At 32.7% G+C, this 19,278-nt stretch overlaps 1 protein-coding gene across 5 annotated transcripts in view; it reads right to left on the bottom strand.

Annotated features, from left to right (window-relative positions):
* Window positions 1-19,231, bottom strand: part of LOC122717474 (aryl hydrocarbon receptor nuclear translocator homolog) — a 47,405-nt gene extending 28,174 nt beyond the window's left edge. For 2 of the 5 annotated variants that reach the window (XM_043941569.1, XM_043941570.1), the window contains exons 1-2: window positions 19,065-19,231; window positions 18,315-18,369 (exon numbers count right to left, since the gene is read on the bottom strand). In XM_043941569.1, coding sequence (XP_043797504.1) covers window positions 18,315-18,369; window positions 19,065-19,101 — 92 coding nt within the window. In that variant the 5' untranslated portion in view covers window positions 19,102-19,231. Of the gene's footprint in view, window positions 1-13,160; window positions 15,285-18,314; window positions 18,370-19,064 lie in introns of those variants that run through there. The other 3 variants (XM_043941566.1, XM_043941567.1, XM_043941568.1) reach the window with 3 other exon arrangements.
* Window positions 19,232-19,278: the final 47 nt, after the last annotated feature.

The following is a 19,278-nucleotide window of genomic DNA, read 5'->3' as shown; positions in this document are numbered from 1 at the left end:
TCTTCGTTAATTTTTGAATCGTGTATGCACACGTAAGATTTTTCTAATAATATTACGAATATTAATTGTATATCGAAGGAATCGTGTAATTAATTTCAACACACGATTAACGAATATCGATCGAATATTTTGATATTTTAAGGATAATATATATATATATATTCATTGGATCATTTCTTGGTGCATACAAAAATATTGGAAAGATTCATGCACGTATAACAACAACTTTATATTAGTTTTTTATCCACAGGTAATGTAGCGTAGGAGTTAACGGAGTAAAACTTGGAGAAAAATGGAAATTGTTTCTCTTCCTTAGAGATTTTTGATACAGCCTAGAAATTATTTGGAATATGTATGTACGAGACGAGTTCAATGCTTCGGGATTGCAATGCTGTTCGGTTGATGTTAGGGATATATGTTCCATAGATTGTTGAAACAGATAGGCGTTCGGCGTAGAATCTTATCGAAGGGATCTTAATTGACAAAAAGCCCCTTGTTAAATCCAAGAATCCGTTAGCAATACGAGGTTACAATATATTAATGGCTAATCCGGGCATCGTGGGCAAAAACAGAAAAGGATTAACCAAGGTATCAACAGGTCATCAGGCTCTTAACGAAGCAACATGTAATGTAACACACTTACCCTAGAATTCTATTTATCAACTATTCATTTTACACATTTTCATCGAATTTTTAAATTCACTCGTTCTCACTTCCTTCCACAATTCTCAACTTCTCAATTACGATCATCTTTGAAATCCTTCGTAATATTTTAATTCTCGTTGAGATTTCAAGTTTTCGTTCATCTATTATGATCTTTAAATATCTTCTCAATTACTTCAAAATCCTTCGTAATATAAAATTTTAATTCAGTTCAGATTTCAAGTTTTCGTTCATCTATTATGATCTTTAAATATCTTCTCAATTATTTCAAAATCTTTTATTATATACCATTTTAATTCTCGTTGAGATTTCAAGTTTTCGTTCATCTATTATTATAATTTTTAAGTATCTTTTCAATTACTTCAAAATCCTTCATAATATAACATTTTAATTTTTGTTCAGATTTCAAGTTTTCGTTCATCTATCATGATCTTTAAATATCTTCTCAACTACTTCGAAATCTTTTATTATATACCATTTTAATTCTCGTTGAGATTTCAAGTTTTCGTTATTGAAATATGGATTGGAGAAGAAACGATGAAGAAAGGTTTAAAAAAAAAAACAAATGGACGCGAGGAATAATCAAAATAATGGGTGGAACAAAAACGGGAGGGGAAGAGGGGGAGTCACGTGATACGGAGGGCTCTGTTCAGGTTACAGTGGCGCCTTTTTGCATTTTTCCAGCCCGACACCGTGGTCACGACTTTGACCCCCTTGCCCCCCTCTGTTCCTCCCCCTTTTTCCCCACGTTGTCCGCGATCGTCCTCGTACATTTACGTTCGCCATTCCTCTACGTCCACGTGTGCTACATCCACCTAGACTCCTTCCTGTAGTACCTCCAACGCTCGCCTCGCATCTACAGGGAAGCCGTGCTTCTTTGGACAGAGTTGATCTCCCTGGCAAACACGGTGGGCTCACCATTTTTCCCCCTTATTAAATACAGTTTAATAAAAGTGGCAACAAAAGAAAGAACAAATTTTATCGTAACTCATATTCCACTACTTACGAAGAATCTTCGTAGATATTGTAAAACTATCGAATTGTTATAAAGATAATACAAAAACGAAAAATTTCTTTATCAAAGAAATTATTCTATACGAAGTTTCTCAGGGCAATTTGGACAAATATAGTTGTTGTCTGCTATCTTTCGATCGTTGGAACGAATTAGGGCAGAAATTTTAACAGTTACTCGTTCCACGGCAACCATTCGAACTGTTCGAGGACCTCAGCAATATAACGACGGAAACGAATGACAAGAGAGATTCTTCTTACTCGTGCATCAAATGAAATAATAGACGAAAGTGAGCAACGATATTAACGCGTTGATAAATATAAAATTAATGAAATAAAGAAGAAAGAAAAATCCAAACGTATCTTTCCATCGGTTCGAATCTCGATTAACCTCGACGTAGCCAGTAGCATCGGAAAAAGAATCGAAGGAAGACAAGGCTCTTGAGAGAGAGAGAGAGAAAGAAGAAGAACAGACGACACGTAACGGACGGGGGAGAAGAAGAAGAAGAAGAAGTAGAAGAAGAAGAAGAAGAAGAAGAGGGCAACGAGAGAGCGAGGGGGAAATGTCCGGCGACGGTGACTAAGAATCTAACACCTATCCGATAGATAGACTTTTTTTCATTAGGAGGAACGGGGATCGAACGGCGGCGAGTGTTCGCATATTAAAAGGAGAGAGCAAAGCTATTGGCGGGCCCGTGGAATGGGCCCGGGAGGCGGTCCATCGCTCTCCGACTCTGGGACTCTTATCCGCTCTCCGCCGACCTTATTGGTCACCGCCTCCCCGATCGCTCCTACCGACCCTCTTCTTGCACGCCGCTTCTTGCACCGAGTTTTCCAACGATTCCATGCAGACGTGGACGTTTGGGTCGCCTCGTGCTGGATTCGACGACTTGGAAAAGTTCAAGCTTAGGGACACTGATTGTTGGATTGTTGGTATCTGTAAGTTGAGTCGAATTGTTAGATTTGATAGATTTGGTTTTCAAGGATCCTTTATTCTGGAATATTTCGGATTTGTATAATTTGGATAATTTGAAAGATTTGAGAATAATTTTCGAGGAGTATATTCCGGATTTCGAAACTTGGATATCTTGCGATTTATAATTTAATGTTGATTCGAATATTCATATATATATATATCATTAAATCCTAAAGATATTATACTCATTATAAATCCTAATTGTCTTAATGTTGAATAAGCAACAACTTTTTTTTAAATCTAATTCAAAATTTGCTGTTAACCCAGCAAATAATATTGTTAATCTACCACCTAATAAAATAATCCTTTTATATTCATAATTTAATAAATCTGTATAACGAATTAATAAATAAATTCCAGCTGTAACTAAAGTTGAAGAATGAACTAAAGAAGAAACTGGAGTTGGAGCCATTATTGCTATATTGTAATCAAGTTGAAAATGGAATTTGAGCTCTTTTTGTAAAAGCTATTAATAATAAAAAAAATATTATATATTCATTCATTTTATATAATATTAAATTTCATCTTCCAAAACAGGCTACAAAACATATTATCAACAATAATCCAGAATCTCCAACTCGATTTAAAATAATAGTTACTATTCCTGAAGTTGAAGAATTGGATATCTTGCGATTTATAACTTAATGATTCGAATATTTTCGATATTCGAATCATTTAAGTTACACAAAAGTATTTATAATTTGTAAAATATTTATAAATTTATCTTTAATTTATAAAATTCTTGGTTTGGAACTTATACTTATAAATTTATTTTTAATTTATAAAATTTTTAGTTTGGAAGTTATACTTATAAATTTATCTTTAATTTATAAAATTCTTGGTTTGGAAGTTATTCGATTGTTCGATTATTTTCTTAACCATGAGAGAAATACGATGCATTTCTCGTTCAATTCTTCCACAGACGAATTCCATCTAATTACCGCTATTAATATTACAAACAACCCTAAAATTCTCTTTCTTCCCCCCTTTTTTCGTTGGAACAACGATACATCACACAATACAATAAAAAATCGGGGACGATGCTCGCTCCCGAAAATTCCACTCTCGGAATACTCTTCACATTCGATCCCATGAAAACCGCCTCGATACCTGTTGCTCTCCCCGTTCCGGAGCAAAAAGCCTCACGGATTCAATGAACCGATCTCCCGCGCCTCTTTTCACCTCGTTCCCAACAAAACGAGCAAACAAAACCGGCCGCCAATCTTTTTTACGCGATAAAACCCTGGCCCGGCAAAAATAGAGCAATTTATCTCGATCGTTTCGGTTCGTTAATTGCGAAACAGTTTCGAGGAACGAGATTGTGTACCTCGTACCGTGCAAATGGAATTATAAAAGAAGAAAAAGAAAAAAGAAAAAGAAGAGAAGAGAAGAGAAAAATCAATCGAGGGGGTGGTGGATTTTCGTCGCTTATCAGAGATTAGTCGAAGGGGTTGGGAATAGGACGAGAATGGAATGGCCGAATTTCACGGTAGAGTGGAGAGAAAAAAGGAGGGGGGTCATTCTCACGGCTGAGGAAACCCTTATTGCTGTTTCGGGGGATAGGGGGTTCGCCTCGAGCGGAAAGTCACGCGACCAAAACGCGAAAAGGAAGAGGAAATAAGAGAGGGGGATCCGGTTAATTGCCGGCGAAACGTTTGTTACCCCCGTTCGCTGTTCATGCACCGTGTAAACTCTGCTCGATCGGCTACTACTCTTCCTCCCCTCCCCCTGTAATTTCATTTTTTCTTCCCTTCTCTCTCCTCCCTCTCCCCCTTACTTCTTTTAGAGTTATTACACGCTCGTTTAAGAACGATTACGCCACTTTTAGAGAGCGTTTAGCTTCGCAAGTTGGAAAACTTTTTCTCTCTCTCTCTTTTTTTTTTTTTTTTTTTATAATTAATGGACGATTTTTCGGATTTTTACTTTTTTAACGTTTTAATTGGACGTTACCGTGATCTGGGTTGTTGTTGAACACAGTATCGGTTAGATATCGTTGCCTCTCTATTTTAATTCCGTTGTAAAATATACTTTTGTGTCCCTGTTGAGTGAGAAAGATATAATAAATTCGACATCCTTTATCTTTTTTCTCTTTTTTTAAATGCGATACATGTCTTGAATGTAATAAAAAGAAGGGAGGAAAAGGTAATTTGAAAATATCGAAATTTGTATCTTCAATCTCAATGACAATTTTTTTATTTAATTATAATATATCATGGGTTCAAAAATAATAGTAGTAAAATCGAACATTTTTTTACATTCTCAGTTTCGTTTAAGATTCAAAATTAATCTCCGTCCTTGCCAATTGGAAATTTGTCCAATCACCTAGTTTCCATCATTTCTTCTCATCACTTTTTAATTCGAATGAAAAATTTTTTCAAATCGAAGCAAAGAAGAAAAAAAAAAGAATTTGGAACGACTACGAGCAAATAAAATAAAAAAAGAGGGGAGGAAAGAAAAACAAAAAAAAAAAAAAAAAAAAAAAAAGAAAACACGGAAAAAAGTTTCGTTATCGGTGGATTCCTCTTAAATACCGCACAGGAAACACAAGCTGCGCCAATGACAGCCGTCGAGCTGTCCGCCTAATGCCAGCTTAACGTAGTACGCGTCGACCAAACAAAACCCGATGGTGCTCGCGGAATTCGTCACGTAGAGGAGATTTGCGGCCGTTTGTGAATTCATGAGGCCGATTACCAGATCATTATGTTACATAACCCCCGACTACGAAGAATTTTTCACCTCGACCACCCGTTTTTTCGAAATCCTATCCACGGTTGGGGATGTAATTATTCGTGGTTAAGTGAAGTGATACCTGAGATTACGGAGAATCGTATATCCCTATGAATGGAGAGTCTCAAACGTTACTTGTTACGCGTTAAATTATTCCATTTTTAATTGTCTTTTTAATTTTTTAAAAATCGATAAAATTTATCGACTAATAATAATTAATAGAAAATTAATTGTGGCTGTTCGATTCTCTCCATAAAGAAATTGATGATTTCGAATGATATCTGAACTTATTTTACAGTAATAATAATTAATAATAATAATAATAATAATTAATAGAAAATTAATATGTTGTTGATCGATTCTCTCCATAAAAAAATTGGTGACTTCAAATGATATTTAAACTTACTTTACAGTAATAATAATTAATAGAAAATTAACAAATAGTTGTTGATCGATTCTCTCCATAAAAAAATTGATGACTCCAAATGATATCTCAACTTACTTTACAGTAATAATAATTAATAATAATAATAATAATAATTAATAGAAAATTGACATGTTGTTGATCGATTCTCTCCATAAAAAAATTGGTGACTTCAAATGATATTTAAACTTACTTTACGGTAATAATAATTAATAGAAAATTAACAAATGGTTGTTGATCGATTCTCCCCATAAAGAAATTGATGACTCCAAATGATATCTCAACTTACTTTACGATAAATCATTTTGAAAAAATATTTTACGATTTTATTAAATATTTTAATTTCCCTCATCCCATCGTATAGAAAGAGCACAATAAACGTGCAAATTATTCTTTCCAAAATTACAACGGTGAATAATCAAATTAAAATATCACGAGATAATATCTACATCGAATTAACATTACCATACATAAATTTTAATCGAGTCGAACTAAAACGAAAAAATTTCTTCGAAATATATTCTCCGTGAAAACATTCTTTTTTTTCTTTCAATATTTTCGTTCGCAAGATAAATTTTATGCAACAACAACAGAAAAGAAAAAGAAGAAGAAGAAGAAAAAAAAAAAAAAAAATCTTGCGAGAAGTCGTTGAACCGGATGGACAAGACGACGAGGAAAGTGTGTTTCGAGATTGAAGCGGTCGTGCTTATTATTTTCGTTCATAATTAAGTGCTTATTAGTAACGCTCGCTAAACGCAGCGTGTAATGCATATTTATGTCATACACCGTGTATCGACACGCACCTTCACACGAAGCCTCGTTCAGCAAAATCAACGCATTAGAAACGTAATGATTATCCGTGTTCAATGCTCGTTAATTGAAATACCAAACGGCCACTTCTCGTTAACCATCAATCGAAGGAAATTTCATTTAATGGTTTAATTCAACGACTATCATTCTCGTCTCGAGATTATTCAATTTGCTTTAGATTTATTGGCCTTTCAATTAAAAGTGAAGATTGATTCATGAAAATATCACTATATCCATTATATAGCTACGTACATATTTATATAGACAATTCCCTTTTTTTTTTTTTTTTATCTCTAATAATTAGTTATATTTACAGGCCGTATAATAATTGAAAAGGTTAATTGATCGGGAGGGGGGATATTAATTGCTGTATAATTCTCAAAAAATTGAATTTTTATCGAAATATTATATTTATAATTTTGATTTAATTGATCTCTTAATAGCGATTCTTTTTAATCTAAAAAAAAAAAAAAAAAAGAAAAAAAAGAAAAAATATATAGACAAAAATTTTTTCCAATCCTGTTCCATAAACTAAACTCTTCGATTCCGTGTCTAAATAAGAATGACCCAGTTACAGATTAAAACGGTCGTTAATTAGTGGCCTAAAGAAGAGCGCTAATGCAGAAAAAGGAAAAGGAGAAACGAATCACGATCCGTGGAAATCGAAATGGTTGTTACTATAGCTCCACCAGGACATTCAACGATCATCTCGTAAAAACCAACCAGATCGACTGTTACGTCGATCAAGACTTCGAAAAGATTTGTTCGTGACACGAAGAACCTTAAAGGGGTTCACACACGATCGATAATATTGTCGATAATATTCATATCATTGAAAATATTGGTAATTAAAGACTGAAGATTTTTATGCATAATGTACATATATAAAAAAATATGTTAAATTATGTAGTATAATGCGAGTAATTTTATTAGATTTATCCATGAGTATCAGAATATTAATATATTCGTGGAAAACGAATACAAAAGTTGGAAAAGAACAAAAATATCGATAAGCAAAATTTAAGTTTGCATTGGATGAAGGGTGAGCGCGATAATAAAAAGTGATTATTCTATTATTCTGTCCAATTATCGAAAGACGTATCGATATGTATTTGCATAAAAATGCTCTGATACTGATAATACGTTAGACTTTCTCTTATCTAGTCTCATTTTTAACAACCATTGTTGTTTTATAAACAAATCGTGATTCCTTCTTATAACAATTATTTCTTTAATGAAATGTCTTTCTCATTTTATCTATTCGCAAAATAAAATATTTTACGGATTAAATTGTTTAGACTAAGAGCAAAGAAGCTATCTCTTCCCTCTTCTTCTATAGATTTTACGATTAAGAGAAAAACAATAACAATATAATTTTACAATATATATATATATCCAATCATTTCGATCATATTCAATAACCACATCGATATTATTATATTGTGGATCGTGTGCGAGCCCCTTAAGAATGGTTCAGAAGGACCAGGAGTTGACAAGAAGAAAGAGGAAGAAAAAAGAAGAAGAGGTGGAAGAAGAAGTCGATCGAGCGTGACTCGTCCGGATTCGACGAAAGTGAGAATAAACCGGCGAGGATAATGGGAAGACGAGTAGAGGAAAAACCGCGTGGAGGATTGCGGAGGCGGTGGTGGAAACGAGGAAAAAACACCCTTCGACGAATGTATCACCGGGAACGGCCGTGCCCTTTCGATAGATCGAGTTTTTTACGCGATAGAGACCGGCTTCTATCCCACTCTTTTCGTTCAACAACGAGGAAGAATTTTTACGACCCTTCTCCACCCTCCTCGTGGGATCATAAACTTGATACGAGATCATTCCATTCTTTCATTTTTCGTTTTCGACTCAAACTTTCGAAAAAGTTTGGATTAAGAAATTAAGAAGGATTCGATCTAATTTATTATTCGATTTTCGTGGAAAAGTCGAAGATGGAGATGGAGGGTGGTATTTAGATCAAGTCAGTAACTGCGAAAATTAAATTGAAAACGTGCTAATCAATTTCTTTTCCAAATCATGAAATGTATAATGTATATATATATATATATATCGTAAATGTATATATTCGATATTCGTTTCGTGGAAAAGTTGTTAAAAATCGAAGATGGAGATGGAGGGTGGTATTTAGATGAAGTCAGTAACTGCGAAAATTAAATTGAAATCGTGCTATTCAATTTCTTTTCCAACTCATGAAATGTATATAACATATCCATTAAATTCTTTTTCTCGATTTTTGAAGATAATTCGATTTCCTTCTTATCGATCGAGCAATTTCTTCTCTCAAGTATTTGTATTTTTCTTTTCCATCTTTTTTTTTTTTTTTTTTCTATTCAATTTCTAATTTCTTTGGAAAAAGTTTTTTTTATTTAGAATGAAAGCTAAAAAAAGAATTCGTAGAAACGAATATAACGCAAGAACACGATACATACATAGTGTCGATTGAAAAACAGTCACGCAATAAACATTATAACTTCGTGTCGGTATCGGGGCCGAAGTATGAGGAAGTCGTACGCACAATCGTTTTTCAATCCTTTTGTATACATATATAATGAAGTCCAACGATGGTTACGCAAGACATTGTACAATAATGAAGCAATTTACTTCCGTCAAAACGTGACATTATTTATAAATTCGTCTCGTCAACGTGTTTTGGATTTCACTGGAAAAAGTTGCCGATCTTTTAATAACAATTTGCACACCGAGCAACAACCGGCTGATCGTCAACATTCTAATGAATCGGAACAATGGACATACAAATGGATTGGATGAAAATTCGTTTTAACGAAATGCAATATTTTATTTATTTTTTTTTTTTTTATTTAAAAATAAGGGAAGATTATCAAGAAAACATTGTAAATCTTGAAATGCTTCAAATGCGTATTCATAACAGATTTTTGACGAATTTATTTTTATTCTTTGTTAAAATTGGAAATTTTGTAATAGACAAAAGGACCAAAGAATTAAAAAGAAAGAAATAAATCATAGTGAAATATTAATTTTAAAGGGAAATTAATTTCTTTCTAAAACTACTTTCTTTTTTAATCATCTTTTCCCAAATCCTTAAGTAACATTATTTTCCAAAATATATTCGAATCGCATGTATATTATTCTCAACGAATCTCTTCAAACTCTTCTAAGAATACAAACTATTAATTAGTAGTAAAGAAAAAAAAAATAAATAAATAAAAAAATGGAAAAATAAATGAAATAAAAATTATAAAATGTGGAAAAAAAGAAGAGAAATAATAAGAAATACAAATACAGAAATATAAGTACTAACATTGTACGCTTTCGAATCCGCTATCGGGCCCATGATATCCGCGTTTCCGTTCACGTGGTAGCGGTAAAGCGGTTTTACGATGGTCCACGTTGTTTTTACGCGGGTTTCACCGATAATCCGGCTATCTCGATTCAAAGACAGCATAACCGCTACCATTTCCGACCAATCGTCGCGCTGGGCGAAAATTATTGCCGATACGGTGGGATTGTTTTGTCATTGATAACACGATACGTGATAAATTTCATGGAGAACTTGACATGCTATTTCGACGATCGTCGCCTATCAAAGTTCACTCCGTCAATTAAAACTACTACTCCTTTCGATCGTCCCTCACCTTGCCTTCTCTTATCTCCCCCCATTGTTCTTTTTTCTTCGCCGATTTTAAAATTTATCATCGAGATAACGATCGATGTTGGAGCAAGTTTTTACATGGAATTTTTATCGATTTTTAGAGATAATCGAGGAATTGAGTAGTTCGAGTTGTTGAGAGATTCGAATTGAACTTGAGGAGATTTTGAGGAGTGAAGATTTCGACGAGGAAATTAGAAATTGAAATATATTTTCTTTTAAATATTTTTTTAATATATTTCACTTGACATACCTTGTTGATTGATCGATATGGCAGTTTGCTAAAATTTTAAAGTCTCTAAAGGACGATAATTTTTTATCTTTAGATTTATTCTACTTATTCTAATTAAAATTCTTCGTTGGTATCTTTAATTCTATTAGAATATAGAGATTTCTCTAGAATATTGATCAATTGTAATATCAATACGATACAAATTGAATTTATTGAAAACAAATATATACAACTTTCGAAATTTCTAATTAATCATTTGATAACAATGCAATTATAAAATCAATAATAAAATCTTGACGTGCAAAACCAAAAAACCAAATTGCACGCAAATCAAAGCAGTAAAATTTTTTTTCTCTTACCAATCCCTCATTTTTAAAAATTCATCTCAATCAACTCTCCAGAATTATTTTCCTCCTTTACTTCACATCTAAATTTTCTCTAAAAGAGACCCTCTTTCGATTCAATTTCACGATGATAAAATCTGCCACTGCTATCCCATTTTCAATTTTGCAACAGGATAGAAATCGTGAAATTTTTCCCCTTCCAATTTTGTATCGTCGAAAACATTCGATTCGAATTTCCAACGTGGATAAACGAATTGGAATTCCAAACAGTGGAACCTATCACCCGCCTCTTTTTAAACAATACCATACACGTTGCAAATTTGTTGTACGTTCAAGCGCACAAACATTCATCCTATTACCTATTAATTTTCAAACGGATAAATATCGGCCGAAAGGACGAAGGAGAGAAACGTTCGATCACCCACATCGTTTCGATCCGTTTCGATCTTCGTTCTTCGATCTGTCTTTGGATAGATATCGAAGAAGACAAGGCCCGAAGAGAGGAAATTCCCAAACGGTTACCGCGCAAAGTTTCCCCCGTGGGCTATTGATTTAAGGGAATAGCGAATCCATGACCGCTGACACACGCTTCGCCTCTCTCAATTTCAATAAGCAATTGCGAGAACAATCGGTCACGATCCCAACTCGAAACTAGACCGAACTAGACGGCGCAGCCTAGCCTCGAATTCTTTCACCTCTCCCTTACCCCTCTTATTTTTATTCTGTTCTCTTCTTTCTTTCTTTCTTTCTTTCTTTCTTTCGGCCGACTCTTGTGCCTCGTTAACAATGCAGAACAGTTATTTATGCAATTTGGAAATATTGTAACGAACGGCTGGATCACGTTGTTGTTTTCTTTAAATACGAGAACTCTCTCGGTTGGTGGGGAGAGACAGATAAAGGGGGGTTATTAAAGGAATGGAATGATCTTTGGATTAATTCTATTTATGGAATTATGGGGAGAGAAATTCGTTGAGGTTTTGTTGATCTGATCTGTATTTGTTGTCGATTTTAGGTTTAGAATTTGAATGAAAATTTTAAAAAGGGAATAATATTTGAGATTTAAAAATTGGAAATTTGAGAGGATTTTGAAGAATCGTATGCAGAGCAAGATTCTTGAATTTGTTTAATTCGTTGAGGTTTTGTTGATCTGATCTGTATTTGTTGTCGATTTTAAGCTTAGAATGTGAATGAAAATTTTAAAAAGGGAATAATATTTGAGATTTAAAAATTGGAAATTTGAGAGGATTTTTAAGAATCGTATGCAGAGCAAGATTCTTGAATTTGTTTAATTTCTTTGTAGATATTGAATTGTTGAAAATTGGAGTATTTTAAGAAGCGAATAATAAGAAGATCGTGAAAATATGATTTAAAATATTTAGTAATACGAATTTATGAATAAATGATCCTTTTTAGGGATTGATAATATAAAATGTTAAAGATTGAAGAATTTTAATGGGCGAGTCATGAATTGGAACAGATAATGGAAGTGATTCATGTGACTCTTGTAATACAATGAGGCCTCTTTGTTTGAGAGTGGAATACGTATGATGAAGCTCTTTCTTCTTAAAAAAGCCGCGGTGTTTTTGATCTTTTTCAACACTGCATCATTCAAATCATAAGGAAGACTACATCAACGTAATTATAAGCATATAGGTCAAGAATTCACTTGGCCATCTTCTTGTGCTAATTATAACTATTCTGTATCGATTATTCTGAATCTTTTCTTTTTAAAAGTGCGACTTTTCTACAAACCACAACATTTTCATGGTTTCGCACAATGCAAAATTAAATAATTTTTAAATTACGAGATACCAAAGATCCACTTGTTCATAAGAATAAAATTAAACACTCCAAACTGATGTAAATCTTCCATAAGATCTTTAAAAACCTCTATTCTACACAATACGTTGATTCCTGACCAAATTTCTATTATTCACTGTCACAACAGTTGAAAATTAATTTTCCAAATTTATTCCTATATTGAAATTTAATTTCCTCCTACACAAAAAGAAAAGAATCGTCATTTCTCTTCTTCTTCTTCTTCTTCTCGCATAAAGAAATCCATGCTTCTATTTCATTCACATCAAATCATTATAATACCTTCTCTTAAAATTGAATCCAAAATTTCCAATTTACATTTATATTCCATCCGTATAACGAACGTAAATCTAATCTCTTTCCTCTAAAAAGGAACATCTCTGCACACAGAGATAAAGCCCACACAGATTTTTCGTGTCTCTCCGCTTCGTCCTCAAAAGAATCACAAACATAAAAGACGTTAAAAGAAAAAGAAGAAAGAGAGAAAAGAAAAGGGAAGATAATACGCAATTTACCTCCGTCTTTTCGACTGTTGCGCGTCTCCTGCATGGGTCTGCTGCATGTGATGGGGCGATAAGTTGGTCCCGTAAGTGAGCAGCTGATTTCCGGCGCTTGGGCAGGCCGGTGGGGGCGGCGGGGGTGGCAGTTGGTAGCCGACGGACGTGGCGGAGGGTATGTAATGCGACGGGCCCGCTCCTGGGCCCAAACCCACTCCATACCCACCGCTACCCGTGCCACCCCCGTACATACCGCTACCACCCGGATACTCTATTTTGTCGGCTATTTTGCCACTTTGATCAGGGGGTGAAAATTATATATAACTATATAAACGGCAGAGTTTCAGTTCATGTAACTCGTGGTGGAGTTCAAGCGTTCATCTTGGAGATGAAATCGGAGAATGATGAAATATTTATTATCGTTCTTACACTTCTGTTGTTACAATGTGTCCCTTGAAAATTTCAACAAGAGAGAAACAAGTAAGTTGATCGGTTGTTTTATTCCTATTATTGGGTTACTGCTTTGAGATTTTGTTGAATCTACAACACATTCTTTCTCTCTCTTCCTCTCCGTTTAGTTGTTGATATTCTGAAATAATTCGTACGGTTAAAGAATGAAATTGTTCGTGTCTGGAGTGTTCATTAAAATCTGTTCATCTTCTCTTTTTTTTTTTTTTTCTTATTTACGATTTGATATAATGAGCATACACTAAGGTAAGAATTAAATTATTCATTATTCCCAAATCGGTTCATCATCCTGTTACCTCTAATCTTAAAAAGAGATTCTACGTGGTTAAGTTTAAAATAAACTTTTCTCCATTCCCCTGGTTATCGCGAAATCTCGAACCACGGAAGATGGCTCGTAGATTGCACAGCAAGTGTCCTCGGGGATTACCTAGATCTCCTTGGTTCTACCATTTTTTTCTAAACCGATATCAACTACTGCTGCACATCCTTCTTCTCTCATCTCGAACGAATTTTTCACATTTCCTTTACCACGATTCTTTCAAATTTCTTTCCATCCAATATCATCGCGCGAACAACTCTTGATATCTGTTACAGAGGGAATTTCTTATTTATATCAAGTTTCCATGATTTTATTCCACGCATCAAATTCGATAACTAAATATTGGATTCGAAGATCGTGATAGGATTACGGGGGGATCGTCCATTCACGTTCCGCCGAGTTATCAAGCGTCATCCGATTCCTGAAGAGATCTACGTTCAAAAGGTCTTCGATACTTTACACCGTGAAGCAATGGAATCTTTTCGCTAGATGTCCCAGCCTTGTTATTCTCTGTATATCTCCAGAGATCTAACGGAATCAAGAATTGACTACAACTCGTTCACCTTTGTTCCAATCATGCTGAACCACGAAAACTTCGAGTTTCTTGAATTCTTGGTTGGTTTTCTCGACATTTTCTCTTCGATCACTTTAAATTTTGTACATGATAAACAATCGGTTTTGCGATAAAATTTGAGTTCTCTCAAAGTTTGGTCAATGCTATTCTTATCTCCGATAAGAATTTCCCCCTTTCCTTGCTTAATAGTTTTTTAATTATATTTGTATCGATCAAACAATCTGAAATTTTCACTCTCAACAAATATTTTAACGATAAATAGTTCTATGAAAATTTTGGTCCTCCACGTATTTTATTTTATTATGGAAAGTTGAAGAAGAAGTTGAAGATTTCATCAATTTGATCAAAACTTAATTTCCAACGTGATCAAATCGTGATCGATATCGGCAATTCTGATACCGTTTTGAAAATCGCACACACGATGCAACATTATCATGGATTAGCCCAATTACTCTGTGAATGACATTGTTATAAACAGAGTTTCGTCGAAGATGAAACTTCTCGTTCTTGGCTCCATCAGAGAAGATCATTGATCGATTTCTTCCCTCCTTCTCGAATCCAGTTGGAAGAAAAAATCGAACCGAAGAATTAACACCCGACTTCTCACAAGAACTTCAGTTCCATTAAAGATGAATAACAAAGTCTTCTTGCTTAAAAATAAATTTATTCTTCCTTCAAAGAATAGCCTCAACTCGCCACTTACCACTCGCGTGTAAGATATAAATTTGAGTCTCGTTCAAGTGTTCCATCAACTCCATCGGAGACGAGCAAAATATAAATCTTATTACAAAGTTTATTTCTAATATCGATTCGTAGAACCTGCTCAAAGATCCAAAAAAAAAAAAAAAAAAAAAAAATTACACAAAATATTACTATCCGAAATATATTTACTCGTGTATATATATAAAATAAAATACTTTTCTTCCAAATAATCTCTCTTTAAAATCGTTTCTCACTTGATCGATCACGATTAAAATCCTATCACCGACGAAACTTCACCATCACACTTTTTTCTTTCACGACCGATAAAATTTCCATCCATGGCTCGAGAGACCGATAATTATCCGTGGATCCCCGCTACCCATGGGTAGAACGAGATTCGGATCAACGGAGTTTTCGAGGCGGAGGATACGCCACGGCACGTGCGCGATCGTGCACCGCGGCGGTTCTCCAAACAAGAGAGACAGAGATAGATATATATATATATATATGTATAGAGAGAGAGAGAGAGGATGGAGGAACGGATCGATGGCTTCGATCGCGATTTACGGTATTTCGGCCACGTGAAACGAGAAACGAAGAGGAAACGGTATAACGTTACGCGGAAACACGTAGACGGACGGATGGGTCGACGACTAGTCACCACCCACAACTCGCCAGTGACTGATTCCACCATAGCCGCATAATGTGCCGCTGTGCTATACCCCGGTAAGGACTATCACTTCTCCCACCAGAGAGCCCACGGAACACAGCCACTGTGTAAAGCATGACTTTTAACCGGGATGCATTCGTCCTCGTTCAACACGTTACACTGCTCGTGAGGAGGACAGGAACAGGATCGGGATTACACTGCTCGGTGACGGTGGAGGATCAACAGGAGGAATCCGATTCGTGGCCGAAGATCGAATGGATTTCGTGGATTTTGTGAGAAGAGTGTATTAAGGGAATTGCGATTTTTTCTATAAAGAGATTTTAGATTATCTCTCTCTCTTTCTTATTTTTTACGAGAGGATCTATAATTCTTGTCAATTTGATTTTTTTATTTTGTGAGAGAAAGTAGATCTTATGATTCTTTCTTTAAATTCCTTTCTTTTGAAAGGGACACAATTTTCTTTTTTCTCAGAGGTTTGGAATAGAATTTTTGTTTTATCGAATTTTTTATTTTATAAAATGAAGATTTTTTTTTTCTTTTCTACGCACTTTTCTTCTAAGCAGAAGTTTCTTTGATGTTTGTGATTCTTTAAATTCTTTTTCTTTCTAAAATATGTAAAATTTTTATACATTCTTCGTTTTCGCGGAAAATTGAGGATTTTTGAATAATTTTTTATAGAATTTATTGCACAAAGTAATTTTTAACAAATCAGGGATGTGTACAATCTTTTAATTTGAGATTTTTCATTAAATTTTCATATAAACTTTTGTTCGAAACTCTTTGATACAAAAGTTTCTTTTATATCAATTTATTATATTAAATTATTATACTATCTTATGTTAAATTTTGATAAATATTGATATCGAATTTATTTAAAAAAAAAATAGTATCATAAAATTTAATTAAAAAAGCATTGCTTTTATTAATAAATGAAAAAATTAAATGAAATTTAATTTCCTTCTCCAATCTGAAAGAAACGATAACAACATGTTAATCGAAAATTTACTTTGTCTATTGTGTTACCTATTAGACAGATGAAACGACTTATTAGATTAAAATGAGACAAACTAATGAGAGCCATCGAAGGAAGTAAGTTATTATATCGAATCGTTGGTGTAGTTATCGTTTCAAATAATGTATATTTTATGTAATAGACATTTATATAATATGTGTATTATTCTTTATATGATGATTTAAGCAGTATTATATTTTTATTTTCTTTATATAATACTTCCTTTTATCAAGAAACATAACATACTTAATATAAATATAAATAAATCACAATATGAAATTCTTTTTATTAAAACATTTATCATTTGTAACGATTTTTTAAGTTCCTTTCGTGCAAAAGATTTTTAATATAATAAAATTACTCTCACTCAAAGATTTTATAATAAATATCACAAGAATTAAAAATGCTAAATGTCTATTAAAGAAATGTTTAAAAGAAGAATTATAAGACCATTAAAATTTCTAAGGATTCCAGAAAAAAGAAATTTAAGATTGTTATTATAATAATACTTGTTTTAAATAACTATAATATTATTAATACGTTATACTATAATAATAAATATAATTCTAAATATTATTATTATTATTATTATTAATAAAATTCTATTATATTACATCGTACCCCTTTTATCTTTAAATATTTTCTATATACTTCGATCAAGAACAAACTTATCTCTTAATCGTTTATAGGCGATTAACGTGCAAATTCTATTTCAAGGAGCCATCCACCAAGATATCGTATAACATTCAAGAATCGTACAACGTACATTTACAAGGTAAAAGTATGCACGCTTACGATAACAAAATGTTTCTGACGCGATGTCGCAATCGCTGGTGTAAAGGAATATTAGCGGACATCGACAACTCAGAAGTCACCTACCATTGTTAGACATCGTAATCTGGCTCATTGTCACCACTATATCGTTTCTTGGAATCGTGTTAATCGAGAACTTAAAACTTAAAACTTGTCTGGTTTATAATATACGATTAGTAAAATATTATATACGTCGTTATACATATATATTATGGTATCCATAACAAAATTTCACTGCAAAATATTTTTTATTTATTTTTTTTTATTTGTCTTTACTATTTGAGTAAAAAAAGAGCAAAAAAATTTGATTAATAATATTTGATTAATTGAATAATATATAAAAATATTTGAAAAATTATTTTAAAAGTTTTTATATAGTTAAATTTAGAAAAAAACTTAATGCTATTAAATGAATTAAGTATAAAGGATAACATGAACGTTTGAATGGCAAATTTGATTATATTTATATTTAAAAATGAAAATCTTGAATTAAAATTTAGAAAATTTGATTAATTTAAAAAAAATATATAAAATAATTTAAATAATTTAATAGTTTAATAACATTTAATTGTTGTAATGATAATAAATAAAAAAACAATAATTTTAAAACTTACCCAACATGTGACATGCTTGCACCACGCTTCTGCGTCATCTTGCTCGGGTCACTCCCTGAAAAAATTATAAATAGTAAAGATCAGGTTATAGAATTTAATATTTATAAAAACTTCTAATACTCGTTATTATCAAACATAATAAATTGAATATAATAAATATGATAATTCCATTGCTATATGAATATATTGAAAACATATTTACATATTCATTATAAATATTATTAAACATGTTTGTTATTTTCTGTTTTGACACACTCTATCATTAAAATGAATTATAGTTATCATATTCATATAATATCTATAAATTTCAATATTATATTCAACATGAATTAAAAGAATTGTAAAAACTTTCATTTCTTTTTAATTATATTTATTTTTTACACTAAAACTGTACATGTAACTTTATACATACTCTACTAAATCAAAATCATTACTTAAACATAGAATCAAGGAAATAGGAGTTCATGCTACATTAAAGCAATGAATTTATATGTTAAATACGATAAGTCACATAGAAAATAATTTACATTTTATGATAGAAAAGCGTCCTACTTAAGGAAAGATACAATGTTCTAAAATTTGTTCGAAAATCATTTGTTTAAAATTTTCTAAAATCTTTCAAACTTGAAAACTTGTTTTTGTTCACAAAAGAAAATAAATTTTTTAAAAATTTTTAGTAAAATAGCACATATACATTAAATTGATTAAAATGAGAAAATACTTTCAATGTCAAACAACTTCGATACATACCTGGTATGGAATGGGCGATCGTGGATACAGTAAACATTCGGTTAAGAAATGTCGTTTGAGAACAATAATTGAGTCTATTAATACTTATCGACACTAAGTGAGTAAATTGAAACGGTAATTAATTGGAAAATATCTTTTTAAACGTTAATTACCGAAATGTTGTACAATTAAAGTGGTCTTAGTGGCGCCACCTACGAGCATTTTTATTGCATCA

This window comes from Apis laboriosa, unplaced genomic scaffold (genome assembly GCF_014066325.1).
Source record: "Apis laboriosa isolate Shangri-la unplaced genomic scaffold, ASM1406632v1 scaffold5213_cov150, whole genome shotgun sequence".
In the NCBI taxonomy this organism is placed as follows: Eukaryota; Metazoa; Arthropoda; class Insecta; order Hymenoptera; family Apidae; genus Apis; species Apis laboriosa.
The sequence above is the reverse complement of the archived record's forward strand: the minus strand, read 5'-3'. Positions and strand labels throughout refer to the sequence as shown.